Genomic DNA, 22,923 nt, shown 5'->3' on the forward strand with positions numbered 1-22,923 from the left:
TATAAGCCACTGCAGGACCATGGGTGAGAGAGATTTGCTGGACCATGGGGGGTCAGGTGGGACACTGGAAAATTCCCGACTACAGAAATGCCTAGACTTTATAAGAACAGATGCCATTTTGTATATTTTGCCAGGCTAAAATTTTATTCAATTAAATTATTAGTATTACCATTCATATTATAAACTTATTTTTCCTATAAATGTGTAAACTTCTACTAAACATGCTGACTATAAGTAATTACTTGAAATGTACTTTATCATATATATTTAGAAGAAGCTATATTGTTTATTTACAATGAATTATTTTTGGATTCATTGGACCTATAAGACAAAAACTATAGAAAGTCTTTGATGAATTACTGGCCATGAAGTAGAAATTACATATTTATCTTCTAACAGAAGGGACTAATATCATGTAGACTATTTCCCAAATATACATAAAATATAAACCATATTTGGTGTTTTGATATTACATACAACTGCTACTGGTAACTATAATAGGAATAATAAAAAATAAGCTAATATTTACCAAGTGGCTATTCTAAACTTGGAGTGGTCCTAAGCATCTTACATGGACAATTTCGTTTAACTAATACTTCAGATACTTGTTAACTCATATAAAAAGGCTACACTGAGAGATGGAAATATAAATATTCTTTCTTTTTATCAGATACCACGAGAAAATCTTAAGTCGACCTTTTGTTGTGGCTGTTTCTGTTACCTGTTCTCTGTGTCTTTAAGGGCTTAATATGTTCTGAACAATGCAAGCTTTGTATTTACACAGTTTTGGTTTTACACTTTAAATTTGTTAAATACGTGTAGAAAAGAAATGAAAATATATCACAATTGAGGCTTGTATATTTTCTTCTTAAAGTTCAGCATTCTACTTTTTAATGTTTTGGGACTTTTTTCTGTTGGGCTTTGCCTTCTCTGAGGTCATCTTCTCCTTATCCTTCGTCTTCCTCTTCCTCTTCCTCTTCCTCTTCGTCCTTGATCTCCTCTGTCTCCTCTTCTTCATCCTCAGGTTTCATGTCCTCCTCTGTTGAAAACATTTTACTCTCAGAGAGTACCTTCTTTTCCTTGAAGACATCTGGGAATCGAAACTGTATTATCAAAACAATGACAACACATAGCACAAAGCATGCTAGTCTCAGTGAAAAGATGAACATGCACAGAAGATCACACACAAGTGGGCGGGGCACTTCCCAACGTGGGTACCAGAATTGGTAATCTGTAAATAAAGAAGCAGTTGAAGAAAGCTAGATTTCATATAAAATGGTTAAATTGTTTAAGAAATAAAGGACAACAATACATACATGTAGCCTGGTCACGATCTGCATCACCTAGAAAGAAAAATAAAGACTATGAAGAAATACATACATTTTTTCCCCCTATTTTTATAAGAATTTTCTCAACAGTACTGCCACCACTCTTCACGCTCTTAGAATCTAGGGCAGTGGTTCTCTACCTGGGATCACATATCAGATATCCCGCGTATCAGATATTTACATTATGATTAACAACAGTAGCAAAATTACAGTTATGAAGTAGCAATGAAAATAATTTCATAGTTGGGGGTCACCACAACATGAGGAAATGTATTGAAGGGTTGCAGCATTAGGAACATTGAGAACCACTGCTTTATAGTTTTTGATGTCCTGTTCTGACTAGTAGCCAAACGTAAGTATGCAATATTCTTTTCAGTAGGAGCCAGCCTGGTTGGCTACAGAAATGCTTGACTAAGGACATAGAGATTCTAGTACTGATGATCTCTCCAAAGCACTATGTTACCTCAGCTAAACACTTCATGTCTACCCTCTAAAGACCCTTCCCACCTTGACAAGGCAGAGCACCACAGCTCTTACATCTTTCTCCACTTGTATTACTCCAAATTAATATGGATTTAGTCACTTCTCATGTAACTCTTAGTTTTCATTTTGGTTCATTTACATTTCTGAAACAGCAAGGTTAAGTCTACCAGCTGGGATTCATTGAAGTTAGTATTTTTTTTTTTTTTTTTAATGAGATAGTCACATTTGAAAGTAGACAACTTCCTTTTCATCTGCTCAACTGAGTGGAGAGGGTCAGATAATCATTTCCCCCTCTTATTGACAATAGATTATTTTCTTACATGATACACCCTTATTAGTTTTCCCTCCCCCACTCCTCCTAGTTCCTCCCTCCCTTCCCTCCAATGTGGATCTGCTCCCTTTCTATGCCAATCATTCTTGACTTGTAGTAAGAGGGTAAAGGAGTGGACGTGTGGAAAGTGCAATGTCAATGCAGACTTTGTCTTGCATTGATATTACCTCTATGGTGAAATTTAGAATTTGTTTTTCTAGGGTTCTTGGAGATGACCTGTACTCTCTTGCACCTTTGATGTCATTTTAGTGTTTTGGTTTTGGTTCTTCATACTTTATGTGGTAACTCTATATCAGAGCATCTTTCCAAAAAGAATCCTTCTCTATATGGTTTGTAGGTTCTCTTCCTGCTGTAGGGGGATTGATTGGATTTAAAGACCCTTTAGTAGAAGCAGTGATGTCACAGAGCCTTCTTTCTCATTGCCTTTCTTCACGTGTCACCATTAGCTTTCATTTATTACTTTTCTTCTTATTATTCTTATTACGATTCATATTTTCTTTATATGTATTATATATATGTATTTGAGACAAAGTTTCTCTGTGTAGTTTTGGTGCCTGAGCTGTATCTCGCTCTGTAGACGAGGCTGGCCTCTAACTCACAGAGATCCACCTGGCTTTGCCTCCTGAGTGCTGGGATTAAAGGCGTGTGCCATCACCGCCTGGCCTTCTTTTATATTTGCATTTTATTAAACATTTAAACAAATTTAAATCTATTTACAGATGTATTGTTTACCTGCTTTTGAAGGGATATTTTAGTCTATGTGTGTGTTTATATGTGACATATGCGCACCCATGCACGCAGGTGCCTGTGGAGGTTAGAAGGTGCTGTGTCTCATGGAACTGGAGTTACTGGTGGCTTTGACTTACCTGCCCACTAAAGCCAATGTCTGTCAGCTTTTAAGTCTTATTTTTGGCCCCTGGATATAAGGGATATGAAAATATAAATCTATATCATTTTCTCCCATTTTATTAATTACATCATTTTTATGTTTTATTATTTTTATTTTTTCACAATTTCATATATATATATATATGTATATATATATATATATATATATACACACACACACACACATTATGTGTTAATTACATCTCTCTGTCTCTCTTTTTCAATATTTTCTTTCTTTTTGTTTCTTTGAGACAGGATTTTTCTGTGTAATAGCCCTGGCTGTTCTGGAACTCACTTTGTAGAACATGCTGGCCTCAAACCCACTGGGATCCACCTGCTTCTGCTTCCCAAGTGCTGGGACTTAGGGTGTCCCATCACTACACCTGGCTTAATTATGCCATTTTTAAAAATCTTGCTAATTTTTTTTTGTTACATTTTGCTTGGCAATAATAATGGTCAGATTTTGTTTAGTCTATAAAGTATGATGCAATTCTTACAAATGTCTTTCACTGTACTGCCCCAACCCCACTCATTTTTTGTTGAAGGTCATCTTCAGGGGTTTGTTGTGGAAGCACTCACCTGAGCTATGTATGCATCAACAGTTCTTGCATGCTCCCCCCCAAAAAAAAACTGTCTTTAATTGTAAACAAAGTTTAGCTATGTATAGATTGTTGGCTGACTCTCTACATGTAAAGGCAAACTAGGCATCACTCCACTGTTCTTAGTTCTGAATGTTATAGTACGGGAGTTGAAGACAGATCTATCTTTTCCCTTAAGTGAGAATGTCACCTTGCCAATGTGGAGTTGCTACAACCCTGGTGCAAAGCCAGATCTTTACTATAGAGCTGAGACCAGAAACAAGAATTCTATGGTTTCTACCCTCTGGGTAGTTTTAGAATTTACTAGTCATTAGAACATATGCAATATTTGGAAGCTGTAGGAGAGCTAGATAGCCTAATTCTGAAGAGATTGCTGCAAGCCAGAGGGGGACATGAAGGAACACAAGAGTCACAGTGGTTTCTCAATAAAAGAGAGAACTGCAGGTTTTGCGACCACTTCCCTGTTCTTGCCATCCATAGAAAACTGTACTTCCGGTGCTCTACATTTCATTGCCAGAATGCTTGTGGCTGCTGACTCCTCGGGCAAACAGAGTGTTGCACAATCTAATAAAGGATTTTGTAATCTTTGCTTGTATACTTAAAGGATTCTTTCTCTTCCACTGATATCCATGAACTTACCAAGTATATCAACTACACACTGACTTTGTGCCACCCTTTCATGGTACAGTGTTCATTTTCAATGTTTAGAACTAACATTTGAGAGAAGGTGGTGATGCTGTTTCATTGCATTTATGCAACTATCCCTACTTATATTTCTTGCTGTTATTTTGCTTCTGTTCTTCAGATCCTACTACTGTTTGAGTATGACTTACCAGTGTATATTTATAATGTTCTCTTTGGCCTTTAATCCTCTTAACTTCATATTTCAGTCATGACCCATGCAGTTTTTACTGTTTTCCAGTATCTTGGTTTCTTGTGCTATATCCAATGTAACTTCCACCATTTTCCTTTGGTGGGCAATGTTTGACTATTACAAATCTGTCAAAGCAGTTTTGCTTGCTCAGGACAGACTTCTTACTGTGAACATACCATTTTCTAGGTGGTTTCTTAGTCTGGCAATGCATTGTTTACCTTTGGATTATTCTCCCACAATTCTGAAGACAGAAGTATGCAATTATAATTCAAGGAAGCCCAAGCAACCTTTCAGACACAAGGCATGGCTAACTTCCTTGCCTCTTCCCAGCAGTGGTTCCTGGAAATCCTTGGCATTCTTTGGTTTGTAGGTTCACCACTCCAGTGTCTTACTCCATCTTCATGTGGCCTTTCCTCTGGGTTCTTTCTTTCTCTAACAAGGATGCCTATCAGGGATCCAGAGACCACTCTTGTCAAGGACCACCCCCATCTTAACCAATAATTAGTAGTAATTACTTGTTAAATTACTAGATTACCTTTCCTCAGAAGGTAATCTTTACATTCTGGGTAGATTTAAAACTAGAAAGGATTATTCTTTCGACTGCAGAAGACCTCTCATTCTTCTCATTGGTGGAAAAATGTTCATGAGTGGTTGAGTCCAGGCTATGGATTTTGGCCCTATGTGTCAGAAAAGAACTTCAGAGTGTGTCTTTCAGGTCTGCTACCTGAAGCCTTGAAACAAAAAAATTCACGTTGAGAATGTGTTCCTCTGGCTTTGAATCTGCAATTTGCAGACACAGTCTTGAAATCTGACTACCTATAGATCTATGTAGGAGAGTGACAGAAATGACTCATAATTCTAATGAAGACGAAACATACTTCTTTCTTCGGGTTCTCGGTGATTTTTAAAGAGAAAGGGGAACAGTCAATCTTAAGCACTATTTAGGAACCAAACTTCCAGGTCTGGCTCTAAAGAAGATGGTAGAAACATATTTTAACTTTTCTTGCCCACTGGAGAATAAAACGATACATCTAGCATAGAATTCATGGCACAGCATTAGAATAACTCTGCTGAGCAACTATCTGAAGGCAGACTGAGAGAGAACATCAGGACTTAGAGTGCCAACAAATTGGTGTGTTTACTGGCTTTCCCATCTCTTGTACTTTCCCACTGAAATTCAATACTCCCTCCAAGTCTGTGGACCCTCTGGTATGGGCAGAACTCTGGCTTTGGCTGAGGGAGTAGGAAACAGAACCTTACTACTCAATGAATGAAGAGGAATCACTAATAACTAAGTTAGTTTTATCATCCTTTACTTCATTCACTCATGGCCCAGCTCCCAGTCTGGGAGCAGTGGTGGGGGCAATGGAGATAGCCAGCAAAAGGAAACCCAAGCCAATCCTCTGAGGAGAAGACTTGTCTTCACCATTTCATTGACCTGTGGCTTCAAGACTTCAGGCCAGACTCCTTTGCACATCTGTTTGCTTTTTGCTTTGGCCCTGAACATGATTCAACCTTAAAAGTGGGTTCCATCACTGGAAGATCCCAGATAAACTGCAAAGGGTTATGTGATTGGAAGAAGAGAGGAAGAAAATTTATAAATTGGATGGTGGATGTGGAGGCATAGGCTAGTCCTTGGAAGGTGGAAGTCCAGGCTACCTCGAGAGACTATGTAAAACAAACAAAACCAAAACCCAAAGGCAATAATAAAAACCCACCTTAAATGATGATGAACTTTTTGGATCACTTAGGCATGTAAACTGTATACAGATCTGATACTAAATAGAATGCTAAAGACTTTGAGAGCTGAACTAATGTATAAAGAGTTTTCCCTGTGTCTCCAAGTGACTGGGCTTGGACTGGTGGTAGCATTCAAAAAACAGAAACTGAGCCTCAGAATGACAGACCACAGAAGAAAGCAGTTTGGAAATTCGGACCCAAACCTAACCATATTCCTCCAAGAGCCACAGGCGAAGAAATTCCCAATACCAGGTATAGGAAGTTCCCTTATGAGTTCCTGGTCTGGGGAGACCAAGAGACTTCCAAAACATTGTAGACTATTGCTATTGCCCTTGGTTTCATCCCAGAGGTTGAATACATGTATTGCTAAAGACACTATGTATTTCAGACACAAGACCCAGAGGACCCAAGCATGAATGCTCCTCCTTGAGGAATAGCTTTCCTGGTACCAGAAGGCATCAGCAATCTTCCAAGGGAGGGAAGCTGTTGGAGCCCACCAAGGATTCCTAGTGGCTTTACCTAGCAGGACTGCATAAGATGATGATTGGGCCATGGGTACCAGGTGTTTGGTAGGGTCTACACTTGGTTATATCGAGCAAGGGGGAGGCCTTTTGTCTTGCCTCTTGGCATTTGTTATAAAAAGCCCTTTCAAATAAAGTTCTGGGCTGTTTTTTGACCCAGGCCCTCCCGAGACTATCCTCTGTTTCAGTCTTTCCTTTCATCCTCTAGGCATCTATCTAAATATTTCCCACTTCTCCTTGCTCAAGAATACCCTGGTCATAAAAGTGGGGGCCGGTCTCCCACAGGAAACCACCAATAGTTCTACCCAGTTATGATGCCTATGGCCTGCAACGATGACGAGCATGGCAGAATAATCCTAAGGACCAATACTGCCAAGGTATGAGTTTGAATTTAAGACCTGCTCAACAAGAGGGAAAGCATGTCTGGTATTGGAAACCTAGCCAACTACCTGGGGTTAGTGAGGTATGAAACTATATACATGCAGGAGGAGAAACTACAAATATATTTTACTAAATTAACATAATTCCTAAATGTGTTCTAAACATATATCCTTACACCATAGGTTAGTATAGCTCTCACCCCTCAACAAAGAAACGTCTTTTTGTGGAGGGCAGAGATCTTCACAGAAAACTGTAACTGACCAAAACGCAGAGACTAAATGCTTGTGTAGTGCCCAGCGCCAGCTGACCCATCTATAACATAACTCCTGAACCCAGGCTCAGAGAATATAGCAGAAGGAGTGGAGAGATTGTAAGAGCCAGAACAACACAATATCTCCTGTGAGATTTCATCTAGAAATGCCAGGGAAGCTTCACCTCTGAAGTCTCAACAAGGCTGAGGCAACAAGACGTGAAAAACGATGACGGGCAATATGATGTGGAAAGCAGGAGAAAATGGTCTTCCTCAGGGAAGAGTCTCCTCAATGTTCTTTATCAAATATCAAGTATTCAGTCCTGAAATCATATACATACAAGTAACATATGAACTGAGCAGATTATATTTATATATTTAGGAGAATACACACATGCGCGCGCGTGCACGTGTGCACGCACGCGCACACACACACACACACACACACACACACACACACACACACATATATATATATATATATATATATATATATATATATATATATATTTGTAATAACAATTAAAGAGGCCAAAAGCCATGGATTTGATAGAGCAGGAGGGAGGGTGTGGTAACATTGGAGGGGCTTGAGGGAGAAAAGGGAAAGGGGAAGATGGTGTAATTATATTTTAATTTAAAAAATGAAAATAATATTAATAGCCTCCATAAAATTTAAGCAAAGAACAAATGCTTTATAATGTAATATCCCAAGTTCTGGTATATAATTTGGTTACAGAATTTTCATCTCAAATGATAAAGGTATGTAATAATCACCAATGACAAGGTAAAACATATATTGAAATTATTAGCAAACACCCTTCAAAGAAAAGGTACGACAGAAAATACCAGCCGATAAATTAGAAACTGTATTTTAAAAAGGAACCAAATGGAAATTTTAGAACCGAGAAATACAGTAACAATGATAATATAACATGGGAGGACTCAATAGAAACTAGAGATGTCAGAAGGGTTTCTGAGTTTGGAGGGTGATTAGCAGACTGTCCTAAGATCTCTAAAGAGAAAAAAACCAAACGTGCAATAAAAAGTCATGGGAGCTTCAAGGAACCAACTGGAAACCAAAGCTCTCCTATGTCTGTCATAGAAAATGCCAGAAGGAGAAGTAGTGAAGTGATAGAAAAAACAGTGGAAAGGATTAGGGCTTGAGATTTAGAAAAGTTTGAAAGAGAAGTAAATGATAGGTTTAGGAAGCCAACTGTATGGTCTATAGAATAAACCAAAAGCAATCCACATCCAGAACACTGTAATCAAATTGTTGGAACTTAAGACAAAAATCTACCTTCAAACAGAGTCAGAGGAAAATGACATTCCTATAAAGAAACTTAAATAACCTACTACTGGATTTCTCATCAGAAACCACAGAAGCCAGAAGGAAGAGTCACGGTATTTTTGAAGAGGTAAAATGAACAGAATGCTCAAGAATTCCGTGTTGTCCAGCAATTGAATAAAAAAGAAGAAATCCAGACATAAGCAACTGGAGGAACTCTTAAGAGAACTGGTTGTTAGCAAGCCTGTTGTGAAAGTATTACTGAAGTGAATTCCTCACATAAGAAATTAATGACAGGGCTGGAGAGATGGCTCAGAGGTTAAGGGTGCTGCTTGCTCTTCCAAAGGTCCTGAGTTCAATTCCCAGCAACCACATGGTGGCTCATCTGTAATGAGATCTAGTGCCCTCTTCTGGCCTGTAGGGATATGTGCAGGCAGAACACTGTATACATAATAAATAAATAAATCTTTTTTTTAAAAAGTAAATGTTGTCAGGAGAAAGACAAGATTAGAAGTGAAGAGCCAAGAAGAGGCCAATATGATAGGGCTGTGTAAATATAGTAAATAATACATGTTTATATCTTATATGGCCCCATCACCTCTTCAATTCTTTTAAATATAGTTGTGAGTTGAAAGTAAAAGCATGCCAACAATGCCATTTTCAAGGTATGCACAGAATAATGTAAGTCATCTGTGGGATATATGAGGAGGGCAAGGAGATCTCTATATTCTATTTAGATGGATTCTAAATATAATGAAATATTACCACCAGGTGGTGGTGGCTCATGCCTTTAATCCCAGCACTTGGGAAGCAGAGGCAGGTGGATCTCTGAGTTCAAGGCCAGCATGGTCTACAAAGTGAGTTCCAGGACAGTCAGAGCTACACAGTGAAACCCTATCTTGAAACAACAACAACAACAACAACAACAAAAACCCCTGAAACAAACAAACAAACAAAAAGAAATATTAACTAAGTATGTAGTTATTATAGAAAGAGCTACTGAAATTCTTATACAGGGAACTATCAGTCATTGTAGATGAGTTGAATAGAGTGTTAAAAAGTTTTAAAAAAAAGTCAAGAGAAACATATAAAAGTACGTAGAAAGAATCAGTGAGAAATACGCAGAAAACAAAACAGGAGGCGTGGAAACACATGAGTCACCTTATTCCTTATTGGTGGTCTGAACATACCATGTGTTAGCGGACATCTTGCCTATTGATCCAGGAGAACCAGAAGACAGCAATGTTAATGCACGTTCAAGACAAAGTGTTGTTGCATGGAAACTTTCCACTACTGTTTTAGTTAGGTATGTAGATACAGATGACATTCTTCTAAGTGTTGTATATTCCAGCTTTAGTTATATCACTGGATTGTAAGTTCTTATATTTGGAAGAAGTAATAGAAAAATTAATCAGACATACATTCTACGTTTTTTTCCTCTGAATACTTTAGGAACTTTACCCCCAGGGAGGGAGAACAATAAAAAAGATTTCTTAAATGTGTGACCGTACTATTTTTTCTTTTTTTTAATGAATATTTTAGAATAGTCTTTTCTTTAAAGCACTCATTGTCACAGTGGCTGCTATTTAAGGAATTAGTTGTGAAGTTCTTTCCAAGGGTAAACTGTTCGTTCTCTTTCTTCCTTAATTCTGAGATTTTTGTGTTTTCCTAGTGGGAGCACTGGGGAGCCAGGAGAGCAGAGAGGGCTCTACAGTTGGTGACAAAGCGGCAGGTAAGACTGTGTTGATAGTACAGTGACAGCATCTGAGTTGGGGGCCAGTGTGAGCGGCCTGATAAAGTGAGTGCCAACCACCTTGCCTGCTCACTGTCTCACATCTTACGGGTTATTTGATCTTACTGCATAGAAAGTCTGTGCATTTGTCGCGAGGGGGACACCGACTACAGTACGGCCCTGCTTCGTAAGGCCTCCTTGCCAGAGTTCCTCTAGAAAAAAGCAGAAAGTAAGAAGAGACTCAGTTTTCACGCTACGTAATGTTAATTCAATTTCTGTTCATTATGTTATTAATTTACATTAATGAAATGATGGTGTTCCCACGTTTAACTATTTTAAGAAGACGATCTAGTTAAGAAAACAGACTCACCTCTGAGTGGATATACCGAAAAGATATTTGCACACCAAGGTTCATTGCAGCTCTATTCATGCTGCTAAGTTAAGAGGCCAACCGAGGTGTTCAGCAACAGCCACCTAATTGGACTGAAATCCTGATTGACAGGAAGGAATTCATGCCTGGAACTGTTTACTGAGCCATCCATCTACCTACAGCTGGTGAGTCCATGGAACCTAGAGACTGCCTGTTGCTGCCACTTGCCTAAACCAGTGTAACTTCTAACTGCAGTCTAAAGACTTATCCTTATACCCACAGATTAATGCAGTTCTCACTATCATCAGAGAAGCTTCTCTAGGCAGCAGACCGGACTATCTATGATGGCTGTCCTTGGTGGTCAACTTGACTCCATCTGGAGTGAAGTCCAAGCCAGAAGTAGAGGGCACTCCTGTGAGAGACTTTTCTGCTTGGTTTAAAGTGGGTGAATCTGCTTCTAGTTCCGACCTTTGAGGTGGGAAGACACACACCTTTGATCTGGATCCTGGGGTGGGAGACACACCTTTAATCTGGGCCACACCTTCTGCTGGACATGGGAAGAAAAGGCTTTTGCTTTTTGCATGCGTGCCCTTCCCTTGCTAGCATGCCTATTCCTTCACTGGAGAGCCTGCTTCTCTGGGATGCTAGCATATACTGAAGACCAGCTGAAAGATCCAGCCTTGTGGACTGAGTAACTACTGGATTCACAGCCAGTCATTGTTGGATTAGATGGAATGCAGCCTATAAAGTCATTCCAATAAGCCCCCCCTCTCTATATATAGGTGTGTGTGTGTGTGTGTGTGTGTGTGTGTGTGTGTGTGTGTGTATGTATGTATGTATGTATGTATTCATCATGTAAGTTCTGTTGCTCTAGATAACACTAATACAAAGACCATTACAGAAAGCCACAATGCAGAAATCAATTGACTGTGGGGTACCTGCCCCTAGTTAATACCCTTACAACACAACTTCTAACTAAAGGCTCAGATAACTTTGCAGAAAAGGAATAGAAAAACTGTAAGAGCCAGTGGACCAGGACATCTGCTACAAGACAGTCTCTTCTAAAAACAAAATAGGACATGAAGTGGGAGGTAGGAAGGAGGGGGGGTCCTCAATGGGAGTATGATCAAGATACACTGTATGAAATTCCCAGTAAGTTACTAAAATATTTAAAAAATGTGATAGATTGCTTAAAACAAACCATAGGATCCTCTCCATCTGTATATGCAAGTCTTGGGATACTGAATACTATGAATTGTATTCATAATTTTCTCATATGGTACAAGGTAAGCTTTATCTAATCACTAGCATGTTTTTAAAGCAGAGTTTTCTTTGGTTGATTATAGCAGAAAATCAAATATTTGAAGTGTGAGATTCTGTTCTTGCTTACCCGATCTGTGTGTGTGTGTGCGTGTGTGTACACACGCACACACACACATGGGGGTGACATGGTGTATCTGTAGAGGTCAGAGGATAGCTTTCATGAGTTGGTTGTCTCTACCACGTAGGTTCTGGGATTGAACTCACATGGTCAGGTTTGGTAGCACCTTCACCTGCTGAGTGAGTTTAAACTTTCCCACTTTTCCCATTTGAAACTGAATTTAAGGTTCAGTCCTTTGAGAGGGGCAAAACAGGTTTCTCTCCCAACAAAGGGCCATTAGTCAACAACACCCTTACATTCAGGGAGGAGGGAGAGAACAAACACAAGGCCTGAGTCAGCACCACAGCGTCTCAAGGACAAATCTTGCAACCCCCTTCTGAGTCATGTCCTGATTTGACCAAACTTACTCAAGTATGCCCAAAAATGGTAAAACTGAACCTCAGCCAATTAAAAGAACTAGTGTAACTGCTGCTTGCTTGACCATTTGAGATGACCCAACTGTCCCTGAAATTCCCCTAGCTATGCTTAAAAGGAGCCTGCATGCTCCTCTCAGGGTCATTGCCATTTTGTACAGGTGTTTGGTCGATCCTACATGCTGGTAAATAAACGCTCTTTGTTCTTGCATACTGGTTTGAGTCTGGAGTTTCCCTTCAGCATTTTCTCAGACCCTTACAGAGCCAACTCAATGGCCCCTGTGATTTTTTAATGAAACTCTTACACATGGAATATTCTTTATTTATCTTATTTGGCTTTCAGTTCAAATGCTATGATCTGGGTCTAACTTAGTTTTCTTCCATTCATAGTCTTTCCCTGAGCCCTCCACCACATTGGTGTTTTGCCTACACGTATGTCTGTGCTCTGTTTGTATGTCTGCTACTTACAAAGGCCAGAAAAAGACATTGGATTTCCTAGAACCGGAGCTACAGAGAGTTGTGAGCCACCATCTGAGGGCTGGGCATTGAACTTGGGTCCTCTGGAAGAGCAGCCAGTGCTCTGAGCCACTGAGCCACCATCTGAGGGCTGGGCATTGAACTTGGGTCCTCTGGAAGAGCAGCCAGTGCTCTGAGCCACTGAGCCACCTCTCCAATTCCCATCCCAATCATTATTTGTTTCCTCTGCTTTGTTTGTTGCCTAGTTAAAATATAATTTGTATGCTTACTCATTCAGAGATTTATTTCCTTGCTGAGACTATAAAAATGGATGGCTTTTCACCGGGAAGGAGCTTCCTAAGTTTAATTCATCATACAACACGCTTCCATCATTTTCTCTATCTGGGAGAAAACAACCTGTAAACAATGAGATCTGACTTCCTTTCCTTTTTCTTTTTTTTTTCTCTCCCCACTCCCTGGTTTAGTCCCACAGAGTACTCTTTGATCCTGAGAGGTAGTCAAATCTTTTTTTCCACTTAAGATGTTGATTAGAATATTCCCCCGCCTATTTGGAAGTTACAGTCCTGTTACTAACAGCATTATATGACTTAGAGCTTCCAAACAGAGTTTTTTAGAGATGAAGGTGATTGGGGAGTAGTTACTTTCCCTAAATGGCAGGTGTTAAAGTATAAAGAAAATAGTCATATGAGGAATAAGTAGAAAGAATTTGACCTTCCAGTGGATAGTTTGACTCAAAGACTTTTGAAGAGCTCTTCTGTCTCTGATATTAATGAATACGCATTAGCCCAAACAACCATCTTGGGTTAGTTATGTGTACTTCATGTTATAAAACTGCAACCTTTCTAACATAATTCTTATTACACAAATTTCAACCTAGCTGAGTTTTACAACTTTTATTAGTGCTATGAGAATACACCATTCTGGAAAATAATTGAAATCCTACTGCAGCGCCTCTAGTTATTTTAACTAGTTGATGCTAAGCTTCTTTCCTATAGGTGATAACCATTAAAGAGTTTGTAAGTAAAGCCAACTTGCCCAAGGTATGACTTATTTCTTATGAAATTTAAAATATTTCATCATGAAGTCTTCTATTAATATATCTAAAACTTTAATGGCCAATAAAGACTTCAGAAATATATTACAAGTTAGGAAAACTTAAAGTTGAAGTGGTCTCATCTTTTTCTTTTTTATTGCTTTACAACCACTCACCCTGGTGCATAGTTGCATATGAAAAGTGCTGCATGTAGGAAGCCGCCAACTCTTGTACATCGAGTAACAGCACAACCAACTTTGAAGGAATGGTCCCAAACAAGCTGAAATAAGCATGTCAAAGAAAATGTGAATTTTGTTTAGAAGTACTTATGCTATACACACTATGTTCCAATCACACAGAATCTGTAACCAAGAAATTCAAGGACTATCAAAAATTGGTTTTAGACCCAGGCAAGAGACTGTCATGGATTTACGGAGTATTTCCCAAATGTATTCACATCAACATTGTCATAGTTTCATATTATGGGAACAGCCAAAAAACACTGATGCCAGGCAGTGTTCTAAGCCAGTGAAGCTCACATCTGACAAAGTGATTTCCCAGTACTCGGTTAAATTGGACAGTTTTAGGTCTTTGGCAATAAAGAAGAAAGATCAGAGAGAGAAGAGGAGAAGTGTTGTAGAAATGGAAGTTTCTAGCAGAAGGGAGAAAAGAGGGCCATTAGGGCTACAGACAGGAAGCAAACAAGATGCAAATCTAACAGTGGCAAGGCATCTGTCTACCTTTCCTTTCATAGAGGAAGCTGGATCACAAAATGAAACAAAGTATGGGTTTTTCATTAGGAAAGACCTAGAGGAGATCTGCTCCCTATAACAAAAAACAGACCCTGAATTACAGGGATGGGGTAGGATGGAGTAAGGAGAGACATTCCAGAAATACTCTGTGTGATCTCAGTATTAGTAAAATTTCAAGTAAGGAAAAAGTTCTTCTTTTGGCTCTTAACGTGTGGGGAAGGGGAGCCATTTCTGTCTCCTCCTCAATTTTTAACAAATGTTCATTGTTTTCAAATTTTAATTCTTAAAGACATATGGTGATATATTAAAGAAAGAGACAAAAATCTAAGGGTAGACCAAGTGTGTGAGGCCCTGGTATTTATTCCTACTACTGCAAAAATAACAAAATAATATAATAAAATATAATAGTTGAAGCAATGGCTGCCGGGACAGTCACTCAAGGTTCCTCTGCAACGTTGGGGCATCCATCTTTGGCCTACAGACCTAGCATATCTGACAGACTTTTCTGTGAAGCAGGATATTCTGAAGGGCCTTCCTACCTTGTCTTGGCAAGGTTTGGCAGTCTTTTCTTTTGTGTCCTGCTTGTCCATTTGGAAAGCATACTGTCAGCAATCAAGGCAAGGGCACTTTCTTGTCCAGTGGCTAACTTTTGCCACAAAGAAAGTAAACTCCATAATGGAGTTTCTTCAATGCCCAACATCTTCTCTGAAGTAGATTGGTGCTGCTAGGAGCAGACATGTCCATTGTCATAAAAAAAAAAAAAACCCTATGTTATTAAAACATCTTAAATGCTACATTCTGTAGATCTCCGAAGTGTTTGAAGATGACTTGTCTATCTAAAATACATCTCTGTTTGACCTTAAAAAAAAAAAAAAAAGAGTTGAAGCAAAAACTAGCAGGTCCAATATAAGGACCAAGAATGCCTTGGTGGCTTGAATTACAGAAAAGAAAACAGTAAAGGAACAGGAGGGTGATTAAGGTTACCTAAAGGAGTCTAGCTTTGCTATCCATAAGAAGGAGGAACTGACAGAAAAAGAACAGATCAAAAATTCTTTGAAGAGTTCACTTACTAGAAAAGAAAGAGGACTTCAAAACCATGAAGAAATCTCAAAATTATGTTTTACATGAACTATGATATAAACTGATTGAGAAGATCATGTCATATTGTAAATAAATTCATTCAAAATCTCTTTGATTTCTGACATAAACACTTATTGAAGGAACTAAGCAGGGTCATGTTGTTTTGAGAATATGTGGGTAAAATGACAAGGTCTCTGTTCTCAGTGCAGTATGAGCTATTTCCGTTACAATGTAAAATAATAAAGGTGAGTACAGAAAATTAAAGGTGACTGAGAATTCCTGGAGGGTCATGGGGCACCTGGAGTGCTGGGCATGGGTGGTGGAAATATACTAGAAGTTGGCCAATTCGCTACATAATCTGTGGGGACGCCTTTTATGCTTGTTCATGGTCAGTAATTTGTAAGTCATTTTCTTTAAGAGTTTTCCTTCCATTTCTACCATGTGCTAGTTTCAGAACAACCCTCTTGATCTTGAGGATCAATGCCTATTTCTTGTATGATTCACATAATAGATGAAATGGTGGACGTTTAAATAGAGAGGATTAACATTTTTATTTTATTAAGGGAGTAATTTTGTCATGGGAGCTTATAAATTTAAAACAGAAAACTAGGTAAAGCAATTTGAAAAATCTACTAATTTAATAACAATACACAAACCAGATACCTGGATATAATGAGAGCAGTCGTCGCCGTCAACACAGGTGTCGTTGTGAAAATTATAGCTTTTCCTTTCCTCATGCCAACTCTTGATAGCGACACTTGCAGTAAATTCCTCTTCGGGACCAACCCACATGTTTTCGCCAATACCAGTATATACAGGATGGGCCTCATGCTCTTTGTTTAAATGTGTGTTACGTTGATACACACATTTTTTCCCCCATGCTCTAGCAGTACGTGATAAAGCTACATCCCAAGTCTGAAAATAAACACACACACACACACACACACACACACACACACAGAGAGAGAGAGAGAGAGAGAGAGAGAGAGAGAGAGAGAGAGATAATTAAAAATAATGTTGTTTTAATGCTCTAATTTATTTTCTTAGTGTTTACTCTCTTAGACCAATTCTTTATTATTTACATGATTTTTACTTTTTGTTTTCTGAGCAATATTTGTAGGAAAAACTTCTTTTCAGGTCATCAAAAATAAAATGACTACTTCCCAAAACAAAGCCCAATAATATGTCTGTAACTGAAATAGTCAAGGGAAAGATTAAATTAATCATTCTAATACTATTGAATATAGCCTTTTCAGGATTACATAATAAGCTTACATACAGTTTGGTCAGAATGCACATTTTTAATGTTCTGTCTTTTGTGTCCAGTAAATTAAAGTATCTATCTAATAACTATTTAGTGAGCATTCATTATATATAGAATATTATCTTCAGATATAAAATGAGAAGTCAATTACATTTGGTCCTCAGGTTGCTGTATTCCCAGCCCTGAGGGGGCAGAGACAAGAGGATCACTAGGACTTCCTGGCTATCATTTCAGCTGAAAACAAAAAATGACACTAGATTTAGAGAGAAACCCGGTCCTAAAGAAGTAAGGTGGAGAGAAGGACACCTTACATCCTCCTCTGGCCTCTGGGCATGCACTTCTGGGCTCACACACAAACGTCATACATGTGCACACACACACACACACACACACACACACACACACATACACAAGCATCACATACTCACAAGCACACACACACTCACACACACACATATATTCACGCACACTCTAGTTTGTGTCAAGCTCCTTTGATGTTTAAATTTACTCATAAAATATCTCATCAATAAATACATCCAATTGCCGTCTACTTATAGCACCACATAAAATTCCTTTCCCACAAGCTTTCTGACAACTTTCTATAATCAATCATAAGATCTTATCTTAAAATTTCCTTTCTCACCTGTAGCAACTAGTCATTTTAGTTTGGAACAAAATTATGATTTCTCTTCTGAGCGTAATGTAGTGAGTCTATGGGCTGAGAGCTATTTTTCTCAGCACCAGATTACTGTTCACATACAGTCCATTGTTTCTCTAGTATTTCTTTACAGAGAGTTCAAGGTGACAATCATAAATGGATATCTAAAACTTAACCTGCTGTAGTTGGAAGGTAAAATGCTACTAAAAAATGTTTTGGAAATTACTTTTTAGAAATCTATATTAAACATTTAAAAAATTAAGCATCCTGTCCATTTATTTTCCTATTAGTCACTCACTGGCTGACAGCATAGCAGAATACATTTTGAGCTCGGTGAGAGGTGCTGACTCAAAAGAATAGGATTGAAAGTACCGGAGGAAGTCAGTGGATAGCCTCCTCTGGCCTCTATATACTCTCAAATAAATATGCACACATGTACACCTGCACACATATGCACAAACAAACATATACCACACACATAAAGGCTTTACAGAGTGAGAAATGAAGGTAATCTTGGATATAGAAATCTGGAACTTATTAATGATAGCCTGACTGACAGAACTATTAAAGGATGTATTCTGCATAGAAATTTAGAAATGACTTGAGGCATACAGGAGATCATAAAATTAGCATGCACAATTACATGCATTTATATACATTAGTGGTGAACAATCTGAACAGAAAAATTGGGACACAAAATTCCACCATGATAACACTGAAAAATAATAATAATAACCTTAACCAAACTGGACTTTTTTTTAAACCATAAAATGTTGCTAAAGAAAATAAAAGAAGACACTAAGGAAAAGACTGGTATCTGTGGCCAGGGACTGGGAGACTCAATACTGAGATGCCCTCCCCACACAAACCATTCTCTAAAGTCGTGTGGCCTCTGCCAAGAGCAATTCTGATAGACTCTTAAGGGGCACAAAATAGGATTAAAAAAAAAAAAAAGTCCTGAAAGAAAACAAACTCAGAAGAGGCCTTGGCAGACTGTGGGGTCAAATAAAGAGCTCGGAAATAAATTCCTGAACACACGCAGGAAGGAAAATGGTTTCTGCATAGGCTGCCAAGACCATTTAATGGGCAAAAAACAGTACTTTGCACCAAGCCTTGGGAAAAATGGATATCCACACACAAAAAGGATATGATTAGGCCCTTATCTTACATCAAAGAATTAATCGAAAATAGATCAAAGACCTAAATGTAAGACCTGAAATTGTTTTGTTTTGAAGAAAATGTAGAGGAAAACTTAATAAATTGGATTTGGTGATGCTTTTTCTAAGACAGTACAAAAAGCAGATGCATAAAGGAAAAAGAGCAGCTCTGATCAAAGTTTTAAGGCTTCTTACAAATGTTTATTCTTATTTTCACATGTATGTTTCTCCTGCATGTACACAGATGCACCACCTGCATGCTTGATGCCTAAAGAAGCCACAAGAGCATCTTAGAGCCCCTTGGAACTTGAGTTACAGTAGTCTATAAGGGCTGGGAGCCAAACTCAGCTCTTCTCCAAGAGCAGGAAGCGCTGTTAACTACTGAGCTATCTCTCCAGCCTCAGGTTTAAGACTTTTACTATAAATAAATAGGCAACCTGTTGGGAGCATAGGAATGTTAAGCACACATGATCGTCTTTCCAGTGGGAAAGATAAAAAACTGTTCTTCCATCCAGAAAACTGAGAATTGGAAAGGATTAACTGCCTGGTGATCTGCATTATCTGTTGGGCCAGGCCATATCAAGCTTACAGTTAAGACCAAAGATGGCTAGTAATCTAAATGATCTTTATAGCCAGAGGCTCTCCCAAGCTCCCACAACCAGGACTGAGGTGGCTAATAACCCAAATGACCTCTATGCTATCTATATGACTGAGACCAGGCTAGAGCCTGAACCTATCTTCTTGGAAGAAATTATATGCAGCCTGAGTTGAGTTTCATGCAATTACACTTCCTTGTGCAAGGGGGATTGTTTTACACCAGGAAATTTTTTTCCAAACTGTACTGGGCTTAAATTTAATATATTGGGAATCAACTGCCTGTTATTAGACTCCCTAAAGTCTGATCCAAGTCAGTCTGAATTGGATTTTCATTCCTATCTGTGTGGTTCGCTTCCCTGTATGACACCTGCAGGGACCCCCCTTAGCCACCCACATAATGAGAGAGCATCTGTAGATTCTCCTGTCCCACACCAGCCTCCCTCCTCCTCTCCCTGCTCTGTCATCTCCACACAGCTCTGGCCCTTCCCTCTCATCTCCCTCTTCCTGTGCGCTTTTCCTCTTTCTGGGTGAGGCACACAAAGGAAAGCACTGGAAAAAGGGAAAAGGCAGTGGAAAGGAAGGAAGAAAATATTGAGACAAAACTCAGAAAACTTTGATTTAGAAAGAGACAAGCAAATTTAAGGGTCAGTCTTTAGCTAAACTTAAAATGTACCATTTCAGAATTTAAATTATATGATGTAGGCTCGCAGGTCTGACGTTTTCTATTCTTCTTAGTTAAATATTTTATGGGTTTCAGAGATCACAAACCCAGCTTACAAAGGTTATGCTAGAAACCAGTGTTTCCTGTTGGAGCCCACAGAGGTTTCCTAGTGAGATTTGAGCTTGCTTTACCAGCAGGGCTGCATAAGAGGATGATTGGACCACGGGCCTGGGCACCAGGTGTTTGGAAGGTTCTACACTTGGTTGTATGTAGCAGGAGGAGGTCTTTTGGCCCCTCCCCTTGGCATTGTTATAAAAAGGCCTTTGGAATAAAGTTCTGGGCCAGTGGATAAGGAACCAGGCCCTCCCGAGGCTGTCCTGTGTTTCTGTCTTTCCTCTCATCATCTAGGCATCTCTTTCTAGCTAATATTTCTCAATTCTCCCTACTCAAGAGTTCCCTGGGTCATAAAAGTGGGGGCTGGTGCCCCACAGTTTCCTCCTGTTAAAGAGGGAGGATACCTCAAAGTTGGCGAAACAGTGATAAGGAGTGGGAAATACAAAATGCTGGCTGGGAAAACAAAACAAAACCATTATCAGCAGATAGGATGATGTGAGGAAAATACTTACTACACAAGACAGAGAAGGTGAGCAAGACAGACAATGGAACTAGCATTTCAAAGAGTAGCATTAGGTCCTGAAAGATAGCTCTGCACTTGAGTTCCATGCCCAGAGCTCACAAAGCAGGGCAGAAAAGATTCTACAAGTTGTCCTCTTACCTCCACATGCTTGTCATGGATTGAACATGTACATGCACGTGCGCGCGCGCACACACACACACACACACACACACACACACACACACTTGTAAAATAAAAAAAATTAAATCTAATAAAGAATTTTTCACAATTCATGTTAAAAATCCCATTTCATAATTAATTTATCAAATGACTGAAAATATCCAAGCCAATGAAGATGTAGAAACATAACACTTGCATGTTGCTGGTATGTGTTGTATCTGCCAGGCTTTAACAAAAGTAAATGCTACATTTCAATTTTTTTTTTTTAAATATACTCCTTCAGAACTTTTTGTTGAGGAACTAATCCTCTAGACAGAAAAGACATCTGTAGGGATGGCACACCTATGTAATTTATAATGTAAATTAGAAATGCTTAATTGGTTAATAAAGAAGACTTATTTAGTTGCTGGATTTTTGTAATCATTTTTTAATGACCACCATGAAATCTCCCTGGCAGTAAGGAGGGAAACAGAAAAAAATATATATGGTGGTTTTCTCTTGGCAAGAGTAAACAAAATAAGGGTCTGTCCTAGGGTGAAGGGGTCTCAGGACACTCCTTGTAGACTCCCCTTGGCTTCCTAGTCCTTATGATTTCTATGTAAAGAATTCAGAGGTGACAGGCAGCTTGTAGTGCAGAGGACAGGGAGAGCTGACAGCCTGTTTTCAGGGGATGAGGGTGGGCAATGCCCAAAGGAGCTGTTGGGCCAATTTACCCTTTAGACAGGCTTTATTTACTTCTAGTCTTTAGAACAAACAGCTTTCCTGTGGAGCATTTTCCTACCCAGATGTTTTGAGAGGCCCATTTGGGGCAGACGGTGACGAGTCGGAAATGTCCTTTTCTCTGTCAAAATGTGTCCTCTTGGAATTAAGTTTAGATAAGAACCAGTTAACGACTTTTTGGGCACTACAGGAATCACATCTCGTCCCAAGGCTAGGTATGTCTCGGGTCCCATTCCTCCGACTAGTAATTAAGAGTCCTGCAGCTCTCGGCTTTAGAAGCTGCTAATTATGACAGAGTCTCATAGCCCTAATGCCTTCTGATCCTGGTAATAGCCCACTAGCTCCTCAACAAGGGAGCTAAGGAGAGCCTTTGGGAACAAAATTCAATGCAATGATGAAAACAAACAAAACCTTTGAAAACAAGAAGGAAAGAAATGAAAACAAAACAAAACAAAACGCTAATAAACACGGTTTTTTTAAAAGTAGAATTCATGTGAAAATACTTACAATGGTTAAAAAAAAAAAAAACCCAAAATTTTAAATAAAATAGGATCTGGCCTTAGATTCGTACCACCCGAGTGTCTCACTTCCTACTAATTCAGATCCAAGGATTTTCTCTTTGTTCAATATTGCTACTTGATTGATCATTGATAAGATTGCACTGATTCTTAATGGTTTTTTGGGTTTTTTTGGGTGGGGGAGAACAGCTGCATTAAAATACAACTTGTAAATTGGTGTCCCTTAAAATTTGCACCTCCCGGCAGTACCCCAACTTCTTCCACACTTGGTCCTATGTAAAACCATGGAACTGATCGTGTTATCAGGGCGACAGTGGCTAGACATGTATTGCTAAGCTCAGAGACGTGTGTTTCTCTGGGTTCCCCCACGCTTCCGAGCCGTGGCCTGGGTGGTGGGAGGTTTGGGATCCAGCCTTCCGGCCTCACCATGAAGCGCAGGTTAGACCCTCTGGGGAAGACGGAGCCTCGGATGTCATTGTGGAGACCGATGTACTCGTTGATGAAGTCCACATTCTCTTCGTGAGGCAGAACGCTGGCGTTCAAGCCCGAGCCCATCAGCAGGATCCACAGCTCACACAGCCACAGCCTCCGCGCACCCCCCACCGCAGACAGAGGCAGAGCAGCCTTCATGGTC

General features: G+C 39.2%; 1 protein-coding gene across 2 annotated transcripts; it reads right to left on the bottom strand.

Annotated features, from left to right (window-relative positions):
• Glipr1l2 (GLIPR1 like 2) lies at positions 1-22,923 on the bottom strand. 2 transcript variants are annotated; one of them, XM_036169919.1, is made up of 6 exons: positions 22,716-22,923; positions 16,582-16,833; positions 14,263-14,366; positions 10,539-10,624; positions 1,317-1,343; positions 1-1,090 (listed from the first exon to the last, which is right to left on the bottom strand). In XM_036169919.1, exons 1-6 carry the CDS (start codon positions 22,917-22,919, stop codon positions 948-950), a joined length of 816 nt encoding a protein of 271 aa, XP_036025812.1. In that variant the 5' UTR covers positions 22,920-22,923; the 3' UTR covers positions 1-947. The 2 variants fall into 2 exon arrangements, with proteins under 2 accessions (XP_036025812.1, XP_036025811.1); XM_036169918.1 differs by having other exon boundaries at positions 1-1,231.

The sequence above is a fragment of the Onychomys torridus genome, chromosome 20 (assembly GCF_903995425.1).
Source record: "Onychomys torridus chromosome 20, mOncTor1.1, whole genome shotgun sequence".
NCBI classification, from domain to species: Eukaryota; Metazoa; Chordata; class Mammalia; order Rodentia; family Cricetidae; genus Onychomys; species Onychomys torridus.